The 25,849-nt window shown below is 39.9% G+C and overlaps 1 protein-coding gene across 4 annotated transcripts in view; it reads right to left on the bottom strand.

Annotated features, from left to right (window-relative positions):
* CDKAL1 (CDKAL1 threonylcarbamoyladenosine tRNA methylthiotransferase) overlaps nt 1-25,849 on the bottom strand; it is a 227,974-nt gene that overhangs the window by 59,933 nt on the left and 142,192 nt on the right. For all 4 annotated transcript variants that reach the window (XR_014170558.1, XM_081919253.1, XM_081919252.1 and 1 more), the window contains 2 exons: nt 18,182-18,348; nt 8,585-8,730 (listed from right to left, as the gene is read on the bottom strand). Coding sequence is in view for 3 of the 4 variants with exons in the window: in XM_081919253.1 (XP_081775379.1) it covers nt 8,585-8,730; nt 18,182-18,348 (313 nt within the window). In the remaining variant the exon portion in view is untranslated. The remainder of the gene's footprint in view (nt 1-8,584; nt 8,731-18,181; nt 18,349-25,849) is intronic.

Raw genomic sequence — 25,849 nt, forward strand, 5'->3', positions numbered from 1 at the left:
AGCAGCTCTGTAGTTCACAGTGCCACCTGTTGGCAGCCATGCAAACTGCAGCATGATGACATCCTTAGGAAAATATGCATTAGGAGAAATTAAAAATAAATAGACATGAAGTGCTGGCATGCTATGTGAGCACTCAAATATGTTAATTGTTTTATAGGTTAAAGAAAGGTGCTGTTTGTCTTTTCAAGAAGACCACTCTGTAAGTTTGGTATTTAGTGTGATTCTGTTGCCTAGATACTCTGGAAGTTTCAATCAATAGTCACTGGTAACTATCCTTGCAACTGTCCTCAACACACAACATTGTTTGAATTAACATTATTTTGCTAAGAATGTTGCAATGCATTCATAGTGATTTCAAATTGTTATGGATTTGTTTACCTTGGAATGGCATAAAGTGGGTGAAGAATAATCAAGTTGCTGCATATTCTGAACTCCAAGAATGGGAGGAAGACTGGGGGTTGCCTGGCAGTTGTGCAGATCATCTTGACAGCACAGTGCCAAACAAGCAACCTCTCCACCTCTCATTCTACATCTACAACCCTCTCTCTCCAATCTGGATTGGGACCAAAGTGGAGGAAATTTAGAAAATTCCTTTTCATGGCACTCTCCTCCTTATATAAAAATCATGCTCACTCCAGGCTGCTATTAGCTGCAGAGGGTGGGAAGAAGACAGGTACAGAGTTGTATCTGTCTCTCCCTCCACTCACCAGGATTCTTGGTTTCTTCTTTGGTGTGTTTGTGATGACAGTTCTCCCATGTCTATTTTGTCTTTTAGATCTGCTGAAATCAGTGGAGCTTAAGTTCTTAAATACTTGCAAAATGGGATTTAGGTGCAGTTACCTAAGTTGTAAGGGACACAGGTGGCGCTGTGGGTTAAAGCCTTAGCGCCTAGGACTTGCTGATCGAAAGGTCGGCGGTTCGAATCCCTGCGGCGGGGTGCGCTCCCGCTGCTCGGTCCCAGCGCCTGCCAACCTAGCAGTTCGAAAGCACCTCCGGGTGCAAGTAGATAAATAGGGACCGCTTACCAGCGGGAAGGTAAACGGCGTTTCCGTGTGCAGCTCTGGCTCGCCAGAGCAGCGATGTCACACTGGCCATGTGACCCGGAAGTGTCTCCGGACAGCGCTGGCCCCTGGCCTCTTAAGTGAGATGGGCGCACAACCCCAGAGTCTGTCAAGACTGGCCCGTACGGGCAGGGGTACCTTTACCTTTTACCTAAGTTGTAATCAAACAACTCACGGCATTTGCTTTTGCAAATGGTTATAACCATAAATAAGCCAAGACCTTTTTAAAGTCCAGTGATGGCCTCTTGAGAAATGCTCTTCAGCAGAGTTGAGGTGGGGGGAAATGATGAGACTAGAAAACAAGTGAGCTAGCTTATAAATAATTACATGTGCCAGAAGCTGTTCGACTTGAAACAATATAAACTCAATAAAAAGACATTGCCCTAAAGCATGAATTTAACTTTTTTATTGTTCATGTCAGTGGAATGCTTCTCTTTAAATGGTTACTTCACAAATCAGTCGATGTTTTGAAACATATTACTACGACAGCAGCACATCTAACTATTCTTGGGGAAATGGAAGCAAATAGTATGTACACTTTCAAAAACAGTGGATCTCATGGCTATGAAAACCTGGAAATACATTTCATAAAATAGTCTAGGAATGAAAACAGAAGCCACAACTGGGACTTACAACAAAATGGTGCAATGGGGAGGAGTGCTCCTGAAATGTTTCTGGCCAACCAAACACACCCTCTTTCAGCATTTCCCCACTCGATTTTCTGACCCTCTCAAGACAGTCAGAAATATGTGCCCATGGAACACAGTTAGCCCTCAGTGGGGTGTTTTGATGTCCTCCCCCTTTATACAGTATTCTAAATAGCGTGTTTTTGTCATTCTAAACGCCTCAGAATTTCCCAAGCTTGCTGATATGAATGGTGTATTTTGGCTACGCTAGGACAGGCACTCTGAGAATGATTGCATTATTAGTATATTTTATTACTGTGTGCTTGGAAAGCATGTTCTCTTCTCTTAGACAAAGTCCACAAACTTATCTCATGCTATTCCCACCATTTAAAAGCTTTATTAGAAATATTTAAGACTTACAAATACCTATATGAAACTTTTGCCTACAGAGTGGGTGAACATGCCCTTCAAATATGATGTATATATCTTCCAGTCATTTCATACCTTGTGTGTTATTTATAACTAATTTCCAGTTTGATGAATATAAACACTTCTATGTTTTCTTTTTTTGTCTGCTCACTGTGTTCCAAGATTCCCATAAATGCTAGAGACAGATCTGAATAATTGCTAGCTTTTATATCATCTAAGGAAAGTGGCTTTTGCTTTGTTGTTGCAAGCTGCTACGGTGTAACATACACTCTTTTTTGCTCTGTACCCAAACTATCCTAGTTATTCTGCAGCAAGCATCCAGAATCAGCATCACCATCTAAAGGTCACAATATATTGTCAATGATACATGCCCCCAGTGATTTTCATTGAATGTTGAATCCAAAGAAAACCTCTTAGTAACTCAAAAGCTCGCTCACTATTTTGTAATCTTTACTTGAGATGGTTTAAAATAATTATCCAATATATTTTCCAACAAGATTTCAAATTGGAAGAGTTATCTTTGCTTGGCCAGTCCAATTCTATTTCCCATCACAAAATAGGTAATTTGTATTACTCCTCTTAGGCTTTAACGATCTGAGGGTGTTTTCAGTGAAAACTATTACCCACATGGAAGGAGGAAACCTAAATATCTTAAGCAAATACATTCCTTGACTAAGAGTGAACTGCATACAGAAACTAAGCAGAGTACACACTGTATTTTCCACAGTGTTATAAACAGGTCCCCTGTAGGCAAGAGGCTAGACGATAAATGATCGGAATGAATGGAATGAAGAAGTGAATGTCTGGAAGTTTTAAATGTAACACTAAGTCACAGGGCAATGTTTCTGAATGCAGGATTCAAGGAAGAGGGTATATTGCAAGACTAATGGCTAACTGAGATAACACTTTTTCGGTCACTGCTCAATTGGCTGACTTAAGCAGTAGGTGTATGAATCAAGTCTGCTTGAGGACTGAAACACACAGTGTGGGTGAAACTATCCTGTCACTTCATAAAGTTCCTGACCAAAGTTAACTGCCACATCTCTAGGGGGAAACCCAAAGCTTTTTCTTTTTTTTAAAGGACAGACAAGTCCAGCAACAAGTTAACTTTATTAAGAAAATGTGTTGTTGTTTTTGGATATAAAAGCTAACTTTTCTAAATAAAAGAAAGTACTTTTTTATGCAGGCTGAAGATCATCAATCAGATACACTCAAGTTAAAATCATAGAGAAGGATGCATGGCACGAGGTGGGCATCTTCACTGTACTCTTTTCAGGATCTGCTAAATATATTTTTGTTTAAGCAAGCCTATCCAGACATGCAGAAGTTGCCATGTGTTTAACCATGTGTTACAGCTTATTATTGATTTCAGGTTTCTTTTTTTGAATGTATGAATGTTTTAAATATTTGTTTTTAACTGTTTTTTACTGACCATTTTACTGTTTTATTCTTTGTGTAAAGCACTTTTATTAGAATCAAAGGCGATATAACTGCTGTGAAATAAACAAACTAGCATTAAGCCTAACATTAATATTACAAACCTTATATATGATATTATCTTCTTCTTCTCCTCCTCATATTGTATGCATATGAGGGCCTGAAAATTTCATCAAGCATTTAAAATGATAATTCTACCGCTGCAAGTGTATGAGCTACCAGAAAAGCCGTATTTTAAAAATCCATTAAGAACCCTTCATTTGAAAAGCATTACGATCTATTGGATCAGTGATCTGTAAATGAAGAAGGATCAGCAAAAGGATTGTAATTAATCTGAAGGTGCTTGTCAAAAATTGCTTGTTAATATTACATGCTGATGATGAGCATTAGTAGAAAGCGAGCTGTGCAGCACTGCTGAGGAAATGCACTGTCTGAAAAACTGCACTTGCCAAAATTTAGATATACAAAACACAAGGGATATTGTGTACCCAAAAGCCTCACATGATTATTTGTTACTATCTAAATTTCAATTGATGATATATTAATTCATTAAGAATGTATTTCATCCTTCTTTGCAGAAAGTGGGGCAGCTTCCAACTTCTACACGTTGTGAAAATATTTTAAAATGTAATAAATTACAAAAATGCTCCGTGCCAGAATGGTCAAAATACAACAAATGCTTCAATTCCATTCAATGGGAAGCCTAACGTCTGTTTTGCTAGAGGCAGCTTAGCATAAGAGAACCATTCTGGGGAAACGAAGACATGAGTTTATTTATGGGATGTCCACAAATAAATCCATTATGCGAGAACAGACCTAGGTAAAGAGGTTTTAAGCTCTCTTTAAAATACGTATGTAGCAGTAGCATAATCAATAACTCAAATACTGATATGTACTGCAGTCACTGGCTGGCTACTCTGTTGCTGCCATCTCCTTCTCTTGTTGGGGAACAAAGAGTTTGAGATGGGAAGATGTTGTGTTGCTTCCATCTTGGAGCCTTGGCTGTAGGTTGCACTGTCCCAGTAAGTTGAAGGAGATGGTGGTCTAGGAACAAGGGGGCAGTTGAGCAAAGAGTGCAGGCACTGGAGACCCATTAGAATGGCCAGAAGGATTTGTGAGTGTCCTTGGGTAGTTTTCACATTGCCATGTCTGGGGTTCCTGTTGATGTTTTAGCTATGTTGTGGAATTCAAAGATGAGGTGGGTGCTTCAATATAAGCAACTACGGTATCTTTCTGTATAGGCTGCCTGGGCTGGAAGCTGGGGACACTGTGTTGCTGTGTTTCTGTATTTATCTCAATGGCATATTCCATAAGATTCTGCTTATTTGGGGGGGCCCACATGGCATTGGTTCACTATCTACATAAACTGATCAGAGAGGTCATGCAGAAATTTAGAGTGTGGTTATCCAATATGTGGCCTACATCTTATTTTTATTTGATTTTGATGAGGTGGTAGACCAGTGTTTGAGATTCCTAATGAGTCAGATGAGAAGCAATATACTGAAACTCAGTTCAGGTAAGAAAGAAGTGCTGCTGGTCAGTTGTTCACCTGTCAGACTGATGGAACTCAATCTGTTCTGGATGGGGTTGGGCCCCCTGCTAAATGGGCAAAATACTTATACATTAAATTAAAAAGTGATTGGGCTTTTGTACAGAAACATGTACAGAAGCAGAAGTATGACCAGCAGCACTATCCAGCTCCAAAATGAATACTTCATTCAAAGCTGTATCGTCATTATTAAAAGGCCTAGCTGAGCAACACAAGAGCAGTCAACTATAATGCTGAAACTCTGACAGCTAACAAAGTAATTAAAATCAGTTAAAAATATGAGATTTTCACCGCCACTCTTAAGTTGCTTAAACTGATTTATGTCAGTGAATACAAAAAAGTGACATTCAGATCTAGGACATTTTTTCAACTGTTGTTACCAGATATTATATACAGTGGTACCTAGGGTTAAGTACTTAATTCGTTCTGGAGGTCCGTTCTTAATCTGAAACTGTTCTTAATCTGAAGCACCACTTTAGCTAATGGGGCCTCCTGCTTCTGCCGCGCCGCTGGAGCACAATTTCTGTTCTTATCCTGAAGCACTATTTCTGGGTTAGCAGAGTCTGTAAATGAAGCGTATGTAACCCGAGGTACTACTGTATTATAAAAACGGTGGATAAATGCAACATATAAATGCTTCGGGGGAAACTGATCATTTGATCATTCCTGCAGTTGCAGGAATGAGCAAATGATCAGTCCCCCAAAGCATTTTCACTCCACCGCATTCACAAATATTTCATACAAATTGTTTTTAGAGAAATGGGAACATGGAATTTAGATGTACTGTGGCAGCATCTCCTGTTTCTCTGGTGTTATGTTCAGTGCTACAATGCCCAACCTCAGCTCTTGATCATGACTCATGTGTATGTTTGCAGCTAGGTTTTTGAATTTCATCATTACAGCCAGGTGGAGGAAGAAGAAAAAATGGTGGGACTACTGAACGGACCCATAGATATTCTATTAATACAACATATTGGTGCTAGAAACTGCAGGCGCCTGATGTAATGTTTTGCTTTTGCAATGTCTGTGATGAGATGTCTATATGGGAATAGCTATACAGGAAGGTCATAGTTGGCTGCCTCTAGGAGATGAGACACTACAAATAAAGACCTCCCTATATACAGTAGCAAAGAGAAATGAGTTTTACAGATGTGACCAGCTTCAAATATCCAAAATGTGCCCCTGCTCCCAGCAGACCTAGACTATATGTTGGAAATATTTTCTCATGCTGTCTGGCAACTCTTAGTTACTGGGTCCACTACATGAAGAAGTAGAATTTTAATACAATTTTAATAAAAATAATTATGTTTAAAAAGCTTGGATTTCAAACTCTTATCATTTTTTTTTAAAAAAAAAAAGCTAATGGAGAATTCCTTAGGTTGGACTGATATATACTCAATAACCAGCTGTCAAATTTGGATATTAAATAATTATATGCATATTTTGTGCTATGACTGCTCAATTGAATACATTTCTACATAAGTCAATGTCTGCGTGTGCTCAGCAGCTTTGCTTGGTTATTTGACAGCAAGATGCTATTGTAACAATAGCTGCCAACTTTCAACACTCCAAAGATTAATGAGTCAGCTTTAATCTTTGAATATATGCAGTTCCATACAAAGCAGTATAAATTAAAAATAATGGATACTTTGATGCTTTGTTTGAAGAAAATACAATATTGCCAATCATACTGTAAAATTATAGTGGCAATAAATAAAATAACTGTCCCATTCAATCTAACAATGAATAAAATATTTTTTTTAGAAGTGATGTAATAAAACAAACTTTAGTATCACTCCTGGTCATTTGCTACGTGTAATCACATGGTAGAGTTCCACAGCCCATGTGGGCTGTGGGAGTTTATTGGAGTAGTTACCTTAGAAAAGTTTTTTTTTCTGCTTAAGAATCTACAGGTAGAGAAAAATGGGCTAAATACAGTTGCTTGCATGAAGCCTTAAGCGGAGTCCTGAATTTGAAGTACCTGGGATCAATATGCTCAGTTTTAAGGGTCATTAGAGAAAACATGGTTCTGGTTAATTATTGGTGCAGAAATTAAGAGTTTTACAAATATCACTGCAACTGGAAGTGTTCAAAGCCATTTTTACATATGGTTTGGGGAATATTAAAATCTATTCATTCAGCTTTTCTGCAATCTCTATTTTCCTACTTTAGCACATCTTTTACTCCCTTTTTGTTCAAAGGTCCAAGCATTGTCCTAGCCAATTATAGGTTTTAGAATGTATTTTTATGTCATGTGTGAATTACACTGTAAATGCTTTGATGGAAAGTGGTTTAAAATATTTAAAATAAAAAATGGATATTTACTTTATTTCTATTCCATTGCTAACTTTGAGGAGTTTAGGACAACAGGTATCTAGGTTTTCCCAGCTGGTCTACCATCCCACCCTTTCAAGGCTTGGGTGATTACATATTAATTACAACAGACCATTCTTGCCAGGACCATATTGTTCCTGCTCCCAGAGAAACAATTTACAACAATCCTATTTTTATCACTAAAGGCCAAATTATGAGTAGTCATTGGGATAATGCAACTATTAAAGTTCCTAGAGCATGAGCTCTGTCTTTTTTAACAGTAGTATGGTTTTTGGTGAAGATGGCTACTTCCTTTTCCAAAATCTGTTGCATCTTTAAAATCTTGAAAAGCTGAGAAATAATTTAGGTCCCTACAAACATTTTCTTTTCATACAATAATGCTAACTCGTTCAGTGACTTCTTCAGAAAAAAGAGAGATACATACATATAGTCAACAGCACTATTCTATACAGATCTGCTCAGAATTCTCATTGTTAATAGTGCATACTTCCAGATAGGAAAGTAGCCTAAAATAATTATAAGTCAGACATTCCATAAAAGGACAATCAGTACAATTTTCAGTAAATAGTTTGTTCACAGTTCTCAATAATTGAATCGCTCATTTCATGCTGCCTGCTGTAAATATTTCTTAGATAGGAACAGGATTCTGATTGTTGGAGCCAATGGAAAACACTTTCAAAAAGACTTCTACTGTTGTGAAAATAATTCATGCCATTATGGAAAAGGATTCTGAACTAAAGCCATAAATTGTAATAATTTGCTAAAGTTAATTCCTTGGATTAACACACAAAAGCCATCCTATCCCATACACAGTAAATATAAAAGCAACTTTAGAGAGTATTATCCTGTTATGTTATTGCAGCTTGCAGTTTTTTTTTGCACTCAGTGTCAACTATCCTGAAAAGAAACATTGAAGAAGATTTCAATGAAATACATTCCAAAAAATCTATATATAGTTATTCAGGCGTAACTTGAAATAGATTAGAAGCCCACTGGATAAACCACATCAAAGCAACTGTTGGCACAGACAAATTCTGAAGATACAGAAGGATTATTTTCTTTTCTACCTTAATTGTGATGTTGCAGGTTAACTGCTGAAAACCAGGGTGGCGGGAGCTTTTGATTTTTTTATTATGCTTTAGACTTACTTTTCTTTAAGGAAATCCACTACCCTTTTGAAGTCCGCCACACAGTATTCCCTCTTCATGTCCATGAGTACGCTATCAGAGGCACTTTGAACTGGTACATGAAGAAATGCATAGACTCTTGGATGATTGAGAATTTTTGCCATTTCCTAGAAGATTAAAAATGAAAACAGTAACATTTTTACCACATCCTGATAGGCACGCCATTGCCTCCATTCATCACCAGCTTACAGAATGTAATATTAACCAGCATTACAACACACATTTGTGTGAGGATGCACTGGAGTAGTCAACATTTTATTTATGATGAAATCACAAGCACCTGCAATGGATCACCGATGAATACGTGAAACATATTTACTGAAAAGCATCATGTCTGAGGTGGAGTAAAGGAATATGGAAGTTTTGAGGTGCTGCATTGTAAAGGCCCACCCCCCCGCCCTACAAGTCAACACTTGATAACACAGTAATTAAGTATACACATGTGTGAACTAGCCCTCCTCCAATTCTGTTACTTCTTCTGTTTTCACAATTTCCTGCTGGCAATTTCCCCTTACCAAAATTGAGGCCTAGGTGAAGAACATGAATATCTCTTCATTCTATTGGAGTCATAATTTGACTTGCTGTCTGCTGATATGAAGTTAGATTTGTACCGGGAATTTTGTAAAATACAAAATAAAAATCCCAATTTCAAACTTGTACTAAATTGGGTGGTTAAATTTAATTTTTTTTACTACTCAGTTATTTTTCCTGGTGCCTGGAAATATTCTCCTTTCTACCTCCTTGTACTTCTATAAATTATACTGTGAGACAGCAGATAACACCTCAAAATTTCAGTGCTTCTGTAAGTCCATAAGCCAACTGAGGCAAGGTCCAAGCATGCATTATTTGCTTATTTGCATTTCTCCACCACCTCATAACATAACTTGTTTTGAATGACATATATCATGACCAGGATCCCCACAACTATTTTTACGTACACAAGAGGCCTTTGAACATGCATTTCTCAGGCAGCAGATGAGTTATATCATGACAAACCATTGTTGAATTTGAAGGAACTTTCCAAATCACTAGGCATCACCCAAGCCCTCAGAAGTTGCTAACATAGCACTGGATGCTAACCAGAAAATGGAAAGTTGAAACACATAAGGACTTATGAGCCACAGGCAACAGGGAGATTTTTCCTGCTTCTATTATGTTCAATTCAATATAATACAAGGTGTAAACAAATGAAGCCATGGAAGATGGTTTAGGACACAGAGAGTTAGAGCCAACCAGGTCACTGTGCGAACAGAACAGCTTCCATGAGTGTGGCGAAAGTCCTTTCCCGCTCATCTAGATCCTACGCTGTAAAATTAGTCCTAGCTTTATTATAATAAGCAGGTTATAAAACGTAGCACAGAATAAACATCTAAAGTTGGGGGGTTCCCCAAAATATTTTTATTGGTCTTTTCAGAGATTGGAGGTGTCAAGTGAACTGCCACACAAAAATATTGTAGCATTATTTTACTATATGACTTGCTGGGGTTGATATATCATAAAAAACCTTGCTGCAGAAAGTTTAACTGCTCTAAAAAAATAATAATCCGGAAATACAACTCCTCTTCCTCCTTCCATGTAATCTCATTTGTATTTACATCACCACGTTAGATGCATTCTAAAGTCGAACAAAAGTACTATCTCGTTCTTACACAAGTAATTTAATTTAATGTAAAAAGCCAAAAAAGCTACAGATAGCAACACGTTTCCGCATAATTTTATGATGTTTTCTGGGATATGTTCTTATTAAGCTTCTTTTTCCCTCATTCCCTCATTCAAAAATTATATACAAAATATGCATTCAAAAAACAAAAACAAAATCCTGATTAATGAATCAAATTGCATTACTGCAGATTATTCAGATGATGTCGTAAAGCAGAAAAATGTGTCAGGTCATCTGTCAAGGAACACAAAAGATTTTATGCATTCAAGTCAAATGACAGATTTGTAATAGCAGAGGTGGTGGCTGATAGGACTTTAATTAGCCATCAGAATATAAATACCTCATATACTGATATCTCATTTGGTTATTAATGAATATACAAATATTAAAAGAAAAACTGTCGACAGTTAATTATGCAAGGTATACATTTGCTCTGTGTTAATAGCATTATCTTTTGGCCCTGGTGTCCTGAGCCAATAGCAATTATAAAGATATGCTGTTTCTTCTTCTTCTTCTTCTTCTTCTTTGCAAAAGCAGATAATTTTATTCTTTGTAAAACTGTATGTTTCAGTGATACTTACATTTGCTACCAAAAATCTACAGACTCAATTAATGTTGATCATCCTCCTGCTGCTAATCCATGAACAAAATTAGCCTTAGCTCCAAAGATTTGCCACAGGCAGATGGCATTTATAAGTGACTGACAGAGGACTTGACACCGAGCACAAGATTTACGAGTGGAAAAGTCTGCATTCAAATATCCCCCCCACTATCTCTCATGGAATAATAGGAATTAAAGAGAACATTTGTGATGGGTTTTAGTTGCTGTAGGCTGCTTTGGGATCCAATTTTAGTTGAAAAGACAGAAAGAAATGCTAGGGCTGAATCAGGGTTGCATAAGTGGGACTCTACTCATGCAGCAGGGCTTTTCTGGCCCCACTTCTCTCACAATCAACTACACACTCACAAAGCTATAGCAGAGCACTGAGGAACTCTCTTGAATGGCATGGGATGTGGTACTCTGCTTGTGCAAACTGCCTAAGCCCTACTGGGACAGTTCAGTTGGTAGAGCATGAGACTCATAAACTCAGGGTCGTGGGTTCAAGACCCACGCTGGGCAAAAGACTCCTGCATTGCACAAGGTTGGACTAGATGACACTCATGGTCCTTTCCAACTCTACAGTTCTATGGTTCTACTGCTGTTCATTCGCCACCACCATCAGTACCACATCTCACATTGTGCTGGAGGGTTCCCTAACTCTCAGGGGTTGCTGGGAACTGTAACAGGGAAGAGGGGAGAGGACCCCACCCCCTGTCCGCTGTACAAGCAGAATTCTGCTCATGCAAAACCTGAATCTGTACCACGCTAAACTATTGTATGATAAAAACAACCACCTTGAAATCTAAGAAGAGAGTTCAAAGAACCTACAAATTCACTTCTGCTCCAAAAGGCATGGGAATTGTAAATTACAGCACCACCCTTAACTTGCCCACCATGAAAGCAGTAAAGAGGCTGACAGTCTTAGATATGTGTTCGCTTACAACTAAGCCGCCATGCATACACGCTATGCCTTGATCTATCAGCAACAGTAAAGCTGGCACTGCATAAAAATTTAATAAGAATTTTCTTACATACTGAAATTCCCATTGGAAAGAACGGATGCAACAGCAACCTCCATTTGGAAAGAAATCCTATTGCTGGTCACAGATCAAATGAAGCGACTCTGGGAGAATACAGAGCAGCAGCATCTTTGGCACTGGCAGGGGTGCAAGATGGCATGGAAAGGGGAAGGCACCACAGTGAATGGGGGTAGTGGGTGAAATGACAGAATACAGGGACTGGGTACAATGGCCAAGAAATAGGTGGAATGATAGGACTATGGTCCCATCCATCAGTCAGTAAAAGAGAACGTGCTCTGTTGTTGGCTTCCCTTTTCCCACCCCACTCCCTTTTCCTTTAATATTGTGTTTGTTAAGATGTGAGACTCCATCAAGGCCTGCCTCTCTGCATGTAGGAAAGTAGCATGTTTCAGGTAAGATTTCAGCTCTACTGTCATGTGAATTATCCAAGGGAAGCAAGGTTTGTGTTTTTTATGAGGGAGAATTCAAGCATGGAGTTCCCCCACTTGTTACCTTAAATGGTACTGTCTAGAAAGGGCTGTGTTTTGGGGTATTTCCAAACATGGTAGCTTCATGAACATGGCTAAGATGAAAATCAGGAAAGACTATAGGGCTTGCTAAACAACACTAAGGAATGGTTAACTGATAGCACAGAAATAATACAATTGTGATGAAATCAACTCAACGCATTTCTCAAAGGTGGCAAATTCTGTTAACACTGGGAAATATATTTCTATCACTCGCTAAATACATTTCACATCTTCTAAACAACTTCACAGTGTAGAATATTGAAGTATTTATTGTGTTATAAGGTGGGAGAGAGAGAGAGAGGAGAAAATTAGTGGTTGTACAACAATACATTTTTAAGTGTTGTGTCAGAGCATATCTGGAGAAGTGAAAGAGCAAAGAAATGCTATTGTAACTTGCTGTACCATTGGCATTTTGTGGGCATTCAAAGGAAGGGGAAGTGGAAAGCACCATACAGCACTCGACTCTACGGCTGGTGTATCACTGAAACATCCTGAATTAATAATGATGATAAAATCCACAGATGGCATATGGTGGGGTTCGAACTAGACTCAGTTTGACAGGTAACATGGAAGGCTATGCATCTCATCTCATCTTGTGAAATTAAGCATTTAAATGGCACTAGCAGATGTGAGCGGCCTTTAAATTTACCTATATACCTTCACACTCAAACACAAGGTGCAGTACAGACAGGGAAATTGTGAAAATGTTTAAAAAGGCTCATGTCAACTGATTTCTGAAGCAACAGCAAAGCAAGCAGCATTTAGAGCCAGATTTCTCAACGGCATAACTTCACTGCTTCAGTTTACTTGCTACTTACACTGACAAACATGGGCCTTAAAAGTGTTTACCACACAAGCATACATACCACAGAATATCCAAAATTTCAACTCAGGGAAAAAAAACAACAACCATAGAAGAAACTCATATACGAGCCCAGTGTTAAAATTCTGGCACTCTTTGGCTCACTAATTCTGATCCTGACAATGTAACCTCTATATAATGAAGGGAGACAATCTCCACATGGTCTCTCCCACAGCTCAGTGGAAAGAGCCCTCTGATCTGCAGATTAGTGGAGATGATTTCTCTGTAACTACTCTCATCTCTCAGCTGGAAAAACCCTCCTCCAGCTCCTGATGGAGATGATGTCACTGCAGTGCTCCAGAAGAACTTATTATACTGCTCATCAAGTCAGAAAGCTGCAGACAATCAAGGTGGAAGGCAAAAGCAACACAGCGGATACCAATTTTTTTTTTTTTAAGTTGCCACTTTAGTTTTTCTAAATGTTGCTCTCTGTCCATTCTCCATTGCTGGTTCTAATAGCCTTGGCTTTCACCAATGTTGGCCATTGATGCGATCTCTCAAGATCATTTCTAAGAACAAATGAAGTGCACCAGCTGTTCTTAAATGATTTTGAGTGGCAAGTATGGGTGTGAAGCAACAGGAAACGATGGAGATGAATGTTAACAAGAGCTGTGGAAGCATTCTTTCCAAGGAAGTTGCAGGCAACTTTTAGAGAGCAAAGCTTTTATTTAGTAGGCCCAAGAAATTTAGGTTCTAGCCCTGCCTTCAAGTACCATATGTCCATTAACTGACCTGGATGAAATGTAAAGCCATGAAAATCGTGCTGACTTTTCCTCAGTTCATAAACCTAAATCATGCTAAAAAGAACAAATTTAAAACACTCCATATTGTGGCTATACAATAGGAATAAGCTGCCTACTGTATCCTGCAATCTAAGCTAAGCTTTGCCTTGAGGATTTCTTGCAAGACCTTAGACTCAGCCACTTAACAGCTCAGATATAGGAAAGCTCATCTTCAATACTTCACAAAGAATTTGAGGTCTTGAAAAGCATTTTGCTTTGATGTAACACCTCAGGTTCTGCAGGGCTTACTTTGTTCTAAAGGGGCTTCTCTGGTAAAATCAAAGTGCTCTAAATCACGTTTTCTGAATTTTGTAAACATGCTCAGCCTTCTGTAAATGAATTAGCAAAATGCTATGCAAACTGAACACTAACTCAGTATAAGCTCAAGCTATGCAGTCTACAGGTTCTCTTTGATACAACAAACTCAGTTCCTGATACAGTAGCTTTAATTCCAAAGAAAACTGTTTTGGGCAATTCCAGGCAGATGACTTGTTCTGAGCAAGTATGTCTCCATATTAGAGTTCAAAGCAAAACAGAGTGAGCTAAACTTTAAAAATACAGGGAGTTTCCTATTCAAATTCCTCATTGGCAAGAACTGATGAACGAAGTGACATTATCTCTCTGCGTGCTGTCGGAAGCAAACTGTGAAATGCAATATTTACCCCCAGAAGTACAGTGTCATCTAGAAGTAGATGACTTTAAAGAAGTAGATGAATTTAAAATATACATGACAAAGAAGTAAGATCCTGTTCATGTGTTGCTTTCCAGAAAGGAAACTTGACACATGATGGATACAATCTTATGTTTTCACCACTATGAGGACAAAACAACAACTAAACCAGGCTGTATAGGGGAGGCTTTTACAGTAAAACCTTGGTTGTCAAACGTAATCTGTTCCGGAAGCCCCCTTGGCTTCCGAAACATTCGGCAACCGAGGTGTGGCTTCTGATTGGTTGCAAGAGCTTCTTGCACTCAAGTGGAAGCCACGTCGGATGTTCGGCTTCCGAAAAACCTTCAAAAACCAGAGCATTTACTTCGGTGTTTTCTGTGTTCGGGAGCCGAAATGTTAGAAAACGGAGCCGTTCAACAACCAAGCTTTGACTATATCAAGATGTACTGCATTAACACAAATACCATACAGCCCACTTCTAGTTTACATTTTCCTCATGGAAAGGGGTGGGCATATGCCTGTGACACAGGTTGGGTTTTCTCTGAAGAAAACCGTTATTGAAGTTGCCCTTAACCCACTTGCAACACAAAATTCTGTGAAAGTATGAGCTCCTTTGACAATGTTATTTCATAAAAACATACTAGTGTACAAATTCTGTTCATAATCTGATAAGACAAAATAATTCTAAAATAATTTTGAGATGATCATCTATGAAGGCAGACTGTTGTAACTTCCCATCCGAGCCAGAAGTCTGCTATTAGTTATTTTGGACCCTATCATCACAGCATGCAATTAATGTCAAGAATTAACTCCATTGCTTTATACCGTATTTTTCGCCCCATAGGACGCACCGGCCCATAGGACGCACCTAGATTTTTTTTGGGGGGGGGGAAATTATTTTTTCCCCCAGGTGCAGGGCTGGGGTGGGGGAAGCCCGAGCTTCCCCCGACCCCAGCTCCCGGAACAGGAAGCTCTCCGCAAGCCCAAGCTTCCCCCTCCCCCAGCCCGGGACCCAGAGCCATGCCGAAGCTGTGTGCAGCTTTGGCATCGCTCTGGGAGCTTGCAGGGCTGGGGGCGGAGACCCCAGCCCCCAGAACAGGCTGCTGCCCCAAGCCTTGCGCGCCCAGCAGGACCTCCCGCAGGGCGTGCGAGGCTTGTGGACACCTTCCCGAAGCACGAGGCGTCCTCCGGAGGGCGCCCCGTGCTCCTGCCCGTAAGCCTTGTGAGCCCGTGGGAACTCCCCTGGGCTCGCAAGGCTTGCGGATAGCTTCCTGAAGCCTGGAGAGCGAGAGGGGTCGGTGCGCACCGATGCCTCTCGCTCTCCAGGCTTCAGCGAAAGCCTGCATTCGCCCCATAGGACGCACACACATTTCCCCTTCATTTTTGGAGGGGAAAAAGTGTGTCCTATAGGGCGAAAAATATGGCATATTTATCACCGCCCAGGGACTTCTTTCTTATTACCACTACTTGAAACAAAAGCAAAGGTTGTTCTTGTTAAGAAAGATGCTTTCAGAAGTAGTCACCACCCCTCCAACTCTCGCTCCCTCTAATCCTGCACACAATGCACACTGCTGAGGAATTTATAATTTCAACTGGCCCTAAAGGCCAGATGGGGAAGGCATCTGTGATCGCTAGCTCAACTTGCAAGCACTACTCCCCAGACTGGAAGAAAATAGACAGACTAAATCACATGGCGGTAAAAAACAACAACCTCGAAATGATGTGGTAGAATTATCAAAAAAAAATTGGAAGCTTTTACACAAATTCACTGATCAAACCTGCATGGTGCTTGAAATAAACATAATAATGTGCTGTTGGGCAGCCACGGCAAACCTGTGACCATCTAGATGCTGTTAGATGACAACTCCAATCCCCCTGACCACTGAATCAAACCATAAAATTATTATTATTGATGGTAGGTTTAAGATGATCCTACTGCCAGAAGCAGAAGTCAAAAGATCAGAGTGCTGCAGCCAGATTTCTCAAGCTAAAAAAAATAAAATAAAATAAAATCCTTCAGCTCTTACCAGAAAGAGAGATAATCTGTAGTTAAACTTAAACAGTATGGGATGGTGGGGTGGGAGCTCTCACCTGACCTCCAGTTGCCCATGTTTCTGTGGCATACCAGGATGGAAGGGAGCAAGATGGCAGTGTGAAGCAAATGCATTATGGAAGTGCTGGATCAGCTCTCCTGCTTTGCTGATCCCGCCCTATGTACTGATATGCAGCAGTGATGCAGGTGACTACAGTTCAGGCCAGCACCCCACTGACCTGTCTGATAATGGCTTTAGAAATGGCCAGTCTCTTTGGCTATGAGCTATGTTTCAATCAATCAATCAATCAATCAATCAATCAATCAACCAATCAATGCTGTCTGGACTATTGGCACTATGTTAAAAAATCAAGGAGACATTTTGTACTCCACCTGACTTTTATTTCTCTCACTGTTTCCATTATTTTATTGTTTTTGTAGTTTGCTGTTTTAATTATGTTTTATAATATGTATTTAAGACATTTTAAATTTGCAAACTGTCCTGTGACTGCTTGGTTAAAGCCAGTAGAGAAACTCCAAAATAGTAAAAATAAAATTAATACAGCATTATCTGTACGAACACCAAACCAAATATTTCACTATATTTATAAAAGTGCCAAAAAAGCCTCTTAAACCTTTAAAAAATATTGCTTGAGATCTAAAGGTTCAAGAACAAAGGGCTAAAGTCCACATATGGTGCTGCTACTGTATGACACAGAATTAAATTATGCTAACTAATTCTGATAAGCATCTCCAAGCATCTCACACCCACACAAAAACCCTTAGTAATTATTTTTTTGTGGGGAGGGGGAGAGTTAAAATAGCATAGATAAAGAAAAAGCAAAATATTCTAAGGTATGTTCTTGCTCAGACAAAGTCAACATTAGCGCTGGTTACTACACATTTTTTAAATCCCAATGAAGAGTTCACAATAACTGTAGATTATTCAGAACTGCAGAGTATAGACCTTAACCAAGGAATCTAATCCTGGATGCTTAAGTCTAATTCTTTAAAAAAACATATGGGAGAGATAGCTTTGATCTGCTTGTACACAGCAAGAATGCTACCTCTGCAAAGCAAGGAGTGTGTGAGTCAAAGTTTGATTACGAAATATATTTTATCTTTCATGTAGTATATATTGCTTGATAATTTGCTGGTGAACGGCTACTTCCACAGGGGTCCACATTTAAAAGTTGCACATTCGCAGTTTAATTTCTGTGCATTTACACTAGACAAATTGACTCCTGATTTTATCCTGCCTTGGGTTTAATGAAGTAAATTTAGCTATGACATAATCCCAGTTTTGGCTACAGATAAAACTTGTCGCTGTAAGACTTTATTTCACACAGGGTGCAAAATCAGCTTGCTCAGTCACCACAGTGATTCTCCTTTTGAAAGTTACCTCCAGATGCTCTAAAATATAGGGAGGGTTCGTCATGCCAAGTCTTAGCATTGCTCCTTCAGGGATTACTTCAACCAGCTTCCATAGGAGAGTAGGGAGGTCTGTGCCAATGTCTCTTCCGTAAGCCCCTGTGTCTTCACTGGTCAGCCATATCTCGCATACCCCTTCTGTCAATAAGAGAAAGAGCAAGATAATTATCAAATCTGCTTTTGAGCTTGTTATTTTAACATACAGCTGCTCACTCTTTTTAATGCACTATTTCATAAACTAAACTATTATGCCGCCAGTCTGCTTATTCAATTGCAAAGAAAGAGAGGTATATCCCTTGGGTAGTAGTGGATTACTGAGTTCATTTTATGAGCATCAGAGTGCTACAACAATGCTGTAAATTATTGCTTTGGAGTGATTAACATTCACAGCCAGTGACTAATGTGAGACGCCTTTTTAATGCAACTCAGACAGGAGTAAGATTGCACTTCCATCACTAAGACTTTCTGGTTTATTAATCCATGAGCAAGTACTATATAGTGCTGGTCAAACTGCTAACAGTTAGCTGACTTACTGCCTAGTTAACAGCCTGTAAAAGGCAAAGTAGCTAAGTCTCAAACAGGCCAAACTGCTGACTATACTGATCATCCCTTATAGGGAAGCAACTGTTACAAACCAAAACCTTTACATGGTATTTACAAGGCTATATTAAACTTGACTATTTAAAAACAACAACAACCAGTCAGTGTGATATGGAGAAATATTCTCCTGAAGAAAATGCTTCTTCAAGCAGCTCATGTATGACTGAGGTTGCAGGAAATCATATTATTTTACTTGTAGCTTAAAAGAATATGATTCTTGAACACAAGTTAATTACATCTTCCCTTACAAGAAATGACTGTTAGACTGCAGGCTTATTTTAGTTATAAAACTCTGTAAACCACCACGTAGAATGAGCGGTGGAAAAAAGGCCCCCATTGAGGTCACCATGTTATTTAAGAAGAAATCCTAAATATGGAAAGCCAGAATAATTTACACCATCTTAAATTAAACCGGCATAAAGTATGCCATATCCGAACTCTGTCCAGGAGCGTCTACTGTTGGCTGAGCCATCCTAAGCCTGGCAGAGGGAAGACAAGCCTTCAAAATAGAGTTTGACTTCACCCTTTTTGCCAGAGTGCATTCTGCCATGTTGCTAGGTTACATGACTGAGCTGATTGGAGTTAGGATCCAGCGTTAAGTCCTGCCCCACTATGCTCATTTTTCAGGGCTTATGCCAGTGTCAGTTCTGCCAGTCTCAGCTGAGCGGGATGACTGAGTTACACCAGTGTCTCTCTGGCTGAGCTAGAGCTGGGGGCTTATACCAGCATAGCCCAGCTGAGCTGGGAAAATGCTGGCACTTGTTCCTGGCTTCATAAACTATAAGAAAGATAGGAAAGACTGTCCAAACTCTGGCATGATGTCAGTCCATAAGCTTTCCCTCTTTCCATTTTAATCAATGGAAAATCTCTCTTTCCATTTTAATCAATAATGTTGTCACATAAACTATATGAGAGGAAGCACATACATCAAAACCAGTTAAACAAACAATACGAAAATATTTCATAAAGCAAATCACATAAACAGGACATTAACTACTATTTTCCAGTTGCAAGTGTTCATCAAAACAATGTGCAGGCTTTAAATATGAAGAGTAATCTTCATTATAAATTTCCCAGTCAAATGGTTCCACATTTTTGACCTGTGAAGAGGGTTTCTGGAATGCTGCCTTGCTGGTGCCAGATGAGTGTAAAGAAATAGTCACCATGAATAGGAATGAAAACAATATTCACATGGAAAAGAACAGCTTTCTCTGAAATCTGCATAGGTGGGGATCATTAGCCCCCTGGTGGGCTGAAAATTAAATCGTATAAAGAGGAAGCAGCTGCAACAGTAAATTAGCAACAACAGGAATAACTGTCTTTACCGCTCTACCATCAGGGCGTTAAATAACAGGGAAAGTCTATTATTCATCCAAGCACAAATACAAACTTCTAAAGAATCTCTGCTTTACCCAGCCTGTTTTTATATCAAAAACATTAGTTCAATTCAGACATCACAGCAAACAATGTAAAGGAAGTTCAACTATGATTTAGTGCAGAAGCTGTGGCCCTCGGGATGTCCTGGATCACTGGCTATGCTAGCTAGGGCTGATGGGAGTTGGAAGACTACAGGTACTGCACACCTGGCATAGTACAATATGGAAACAGGCCAGCAATGGTTTGATGTGGGTTGTGTACACCCTGGTGTGTGCTGACTCTTTTTCGTTGTGATATAAAAATCAACAAACCAAATCATAACATTATATAACTGTATCAACAGCAAAATGATACAATTTGAAAGTAATGAGTAATAAAGGAACATACCACAGTATTTAGGGACGCAGGTGGCGCTGTGGGTTAAAGCCTCAGCGCCTAGGACTTGCCGATCAAAAGGTCGGCGGTTCGAATCCCTGCGGCGGGGTGCGCTCCCGCTGCTCGGTCCCAGCGCCTGCCAACCTAGCAGTTCGAAAGCACCCCCTGGTGCAAGTAGATAAATAGGGACCGCTTACCAGCGGGAAGGTAAACGGCGTTTCCGTGTGCGGCTCTGGCTCGCCAGAGCAGCGATGTCACGCTGGCCACGTGACCCGGAAGTGTCTCCGGACAGCGCTGGCCCCTGGCCTCTTAAGTGAGATGGGTGCACAACCCCAGAGTCTGTCAAGACTGGCCCGTACGGGCAGGGGTACCTTTACCTTTACCACAGTATTTGGGGGAAATCTATAGTCTGTTGGCTTGTCTATGTATGCAAGAAAATTGTGACACACTAAAAAAACTACTTCTTCCTAGGTTTAACTTCTGCCTTCCTTATCTACTGACTCAGTATGAGTGTAATCACTATTTCACAGGAACCATTTTCCTGGGTTATTATTCCTTAAGGATTTTTCAGGGGATTTCCAACATCATGCCACACAGATTTCATCAGGTATCAACAGACTCAACAGAAAGTCTGTAGATGTAGGCTGGTTTCTCCTTTCAAAAATTATCACCAATAATTTGGAATTGAAACACCAATAATTTGGGGGTCAAAACTGCCTTGGTCCCTAGGAATCGGCACCTATGGTACTGATTGAAATATTAATCTGTAGATGTTTTCCTATATTTTTACTTAATCTTCTACATCCACAGTCTCACCTTCCCAAGCTATGGGATACAATGGAATGTCTTCATTTTTAAAAAATACAAGAGCAATTCCTAGTAAAACTAATACCTTTGAAATGGTAACAGGCTGGATTCTACTGTAGAGTGGTTTGCTGCATGATGCTACTTTGGGTGAAACCTAGCTCTGACCTTCACCCTCACCATCATATTCTTATCAATAATTGCCCAGCCACTTTGCCCTTCCTTTTCCAGCAGAGAATTATTTTGGCAGCCTGCCATGTTCTCCAGAACACAGAACTCTCCCCCACCATACCAAACACATTTTAAAGAAGACCATCTGCCAAGGATAAGCCTGATTTTGAAGTGTTTGTCAAAAATTGCCTGCAGTCTCAAGGATAATTAATCCAAAATTGCCATTCCTGCTCATGTCCATAGAATTCATCAGTGACACAACATTAGCTCTAAGAAGAAGGAAAAGGCAGATATAGACTAGAAAGCTTATGAAATCAAATCCAACTAACAGAAGCTCATTGTTAAGGTTAATCTTACCCCACCTAAATTATTTGGTTTTCAATTAAGTGCATACTCCTAAACTAAAACATAATAATTAAGCAGGTCCTATTTTAGAAATTTAACAAAATTTGGCAAATGTTTCAGATCTAAAGCGTGGAAGCTGCTAATTTTCCAAAAGCAGAAACTTGCTGCATAATTTCTAATAATAAAATAAACACAGCAGGCTCACTTAAAAAAAAGAAAAGAAGAAGACAAGATGAAGAAGGGCTGGAGAAGCAATTTTATTTTTCTGCTTCATAGTGGTCTATCCCTTCAGCCCAAACAGTGTCTTAAAATAGATTTTTAAAAACATAAACAAAGTGCAAAATGGGGGCACAGTGAGGGACAGAAGGACATTTCTGATCACTTCCTTCTGACACACCTGTTATGGTCGCATTTAATTTCGTGCAATCAACATAACATGCATGAATAAAATCATATTGCATTTCCCTTTAAAGCTATGCACATGTAGGAATATTACACCTTTCCAAGATAATTACACTGTTCTCTGTGCAGTTAAGAGGCTGATTTGCATTCCTTTCCTTTGGATTCAACCAGGCACAGCATTTTCCTACTTTAAAAAGGTAAAGGTAAAGGTAAAGGTAAAGGTACCCCTGCCCGTACGGGCCAGTCATGTCTGGCTCTAGGGTTGTGCGCCCATCTCACTTAAGAGGCCAGGGGCCAGCGCTGTTCGCAGACACTTCCGGGTCACATGGCCAGCGTGATGAAGCGGCTCTGGCGAGCCAGCACCAGCGCAGCACACGGAAACGCCGTTTACCTTCCCGCTATAAAGCGGTACCTATTTATCTACTTGCACTTAGGGGTGCTTTCAAACTGCTAGGTGGGCAGGAGCTGGGACCGAAAGACGGGAGCTCACCCCGCCGCGGGGATTCAAACTGCCGACCATACGATCGGCAAGTCCTAGGCACTGAGGTTTTACCCACAGCGCCACCCGCGTCCCTTTTTCCTACTTTAGATCATTTTAAAAAATTCATTGTGAAACTTCTTTCTCCCTATCAAACTCTGAAACCTGGCCCATCAAGTAGGATGCTAATTCCTAAGAGATTAGCCTGAATACTGAGCTCACTGTGGACCTACAATCTGGATTACAATTTTTTTTTTCTCCTCCCTCTGAAGTGGGGTAGAAAGACTGACTAAGTCCCAAAAGGGACCCTCTTTGCGTCATGCTTCATTAAAATGTCTATCCATAGAAAATAAACTAAAATCCTAAACTGTAGACCCAGGGAGACCAACGTTTAGCTGGGTTGAGGGTATACCCTCTTTCACTTTGCATTTAGGAGAAATGAATACAGAGCTTGGCTCTCTGCACAACTATATTAAACACATTATTAATAAACAGTGGTATATTGGTTTTCTTGGCATAAGTAGAACAAAGGAATAAGACATGATGGATCCAGAGGACAACTACGTATTTGAAGCAAAGCAGATCAGTGCCAAGAGACTGATAGTTGGCCAGATGAGTCAGAGAAGATGGGCAAGCATACAAAGGGAAGAATGGACAGGACTTGAGAATGAGAAGAAGCAGAGATCTGGCCAAAACAAAGGAAGGTGGGACAGGTGTGGACAAAATGGCTTATCATGTTTCAACTTAATAAGCCGAGATAAACAAGCCAATTGCCCATGAATACAACCCCTACACTGCTTTCAGTGAATGCTTTCAACAAGCCATGAAGTCGCTAATTAACCATAGTTTCTCCTTTTGTCCACAATGGAAAACAATGATCACCAGGATCAGAAGATGCCAGGATATTAAACCAACTTCAAATGGTGGTTAACATCCTGGCTTTTTCCTGGTTTCCTAGACACTTCCTGGTTTGATTGCTAGTGCCACAAAGCGAGGGGCAAAGGGGCTGCATACCGCAGCTTATTAAGGCAATAATGTTTGAATTAGGTCAATGTGCTGGATCCAACCTAAGTCACACTTGGGTCTCACAGAAATCTGTCTGAAAAATCATTCATGACCCAATGATTTTTAGGTGCAAATGACTTAAGCTAGATCCAGTTCAATATCTACATGTGAATCACAAGCAAGTCATTTGACTTTTTCAAAAATAAAAATAAAACAAATCCCATCTCCTCAGAGAGAGACTGGAAAACTATCTAAAAAGTAGAAAAGCCTGAATAACGCATGAAAACAACATATTCTGTGACTGAAGAAACTAATTGTAAAAGAAAGGGTATTTTAAATATAGGCAGTGCCCTTTTTAAAAAGTATGCTCTCTCTTCTTCAGTAGATAGGTCTGTGGGATCATTAAATGATAAATGGAGCATAGCCTGTTTCTTTCCCCTTACAATGCAAACTATTGTATTTGCTTATAAAAGAGGTCATTCTACCCCTATAGGGACTTCTGCTTTTGTGGCCTAGCAAAGTATAAACTAAGAGCCTTGTCTCACAGTTTGCAGTGATGGACCTTCAGTAGAGTGGAGGGGGATCTATAATGGCTCACTTGATCACTGCAAACAGTATGATAGCAACACTTTACTAACAAAAACAGACCCTAAAGGAAACCCAGACAGACATAGAAGTCTTCATTGTTGTTTTAAGCAGTACCATCTATAATATGCATACGCTTAAAAAAGTGGAGCAAGGGTGAGAGAGACTCATTTATGTCATATATCACAATGATAGATTGGAGTCTCGGGCCACTCTAAGGCTGCAGCAAAAGTTGAATAATGGATCAGAAAACACAACATTTCAAATGGACTAGACATGAAGAGGAGAGGGCTTGATTTCCTTTCCCCATTCACACATACATGTACAAAGATTTAGTATTATTACACTAAAACAAACAAGTATCAGTAAAAGCAGCACATTAGCGACAGGATAACATACAAACTTCAAGGCAAATTCAAAGGGAAAAATTCTTCCTAGGCATGCCCAAGCCGTTGGAAGTGCCTAAAATAGTACTTTGCCAATGCCTGTCTAGCTCTCTTTTGTTCCCTAACATAATTCTTTGTACTGCTCCACTTCAGGAAGACAAGGTCTAAATACTTTGGATTTAGAATATTCCCTATGGCATTCTCCCTGCCTCACTCAATGACTCTACAAGATGGCTAACTACTTTCACTACAATAGAGAAACCAAGCTTAAATTTTCAGGGGGCGGGCATATTAAGACATTCACCTCTTGCAGGTCCAAGATAAAATGTCTGCCCTCTCCTTCTTGAGAAGGAAGAGCTGCTTGACAAAGAATGCCTCATCCCCAGGTGGGGTCAGTACTATCAAACTAGATAAGAGTACAGTGGTACCTCGGGTTAAGAACTTAATTGGTTCTGGAGGTCCGTTCTTAACCTGAAACAGTTCTTAACCTGAGGTACCACTTTAGCTAATGGGGCCTCTTGTTGCTGCCGCACCACTGGCGTGCGATTTCTGTTCTCATCCTGAGGTAAAATTCTTAACCCAAGGTACTATTTCTGGGTTAGCAGAGTCTGTAACCTGAAGCATCTGTAACCTGAAGCGTCTGTAACTCGAGGTACCACTGTACATCAAAAGCTTGTTTCCTGCTCATATTTTCCTGTACAGATATTCTTGCAGGTGAATTCAGGCTTACTGTTTCAGAAACCCTGGCTTATGTTATGCACATTCAGGGCTCCCCCCCCCCATGGAACTCACCAGAAGTCAGTTCCAGCACCTCTCAGGTGGGCGCCATTGCCATTTTATTAGTAAGACAGCCTTCCCCAGCTTAATGCCTTCCAAATATTTTGAACTCCAGTTCTGTCAGTCCCAGCTGACTGAGGCTGATGCATGCTGTAGTCCAAAAGCATCAGGAGGGCACCAGGTATGGTAGACTGATTTAAGGCAGGTATTTTAAACCTGAAAGAGGGACCATAAAATGGTTTTTAAAAAACCCTAAAAATTCAAATAAAATCATGACACATCTCGCACTGAATGGTGTAGAATGTCTGACTATGTACCATTAAAAATCAACAGT

The sequence above is a fragment of the Podarcis melisellensis genome (assembly GCF_964234715.1).
Source record: "Podarcis melisellensis genome assembly, chromosome: 7".
Lineage (NCBI taxonomy): Eukaryota > Metazoa > Chordata > Lepidosauria > Squamata > Lacertidae > Podarcis > Podarcis melisellensis.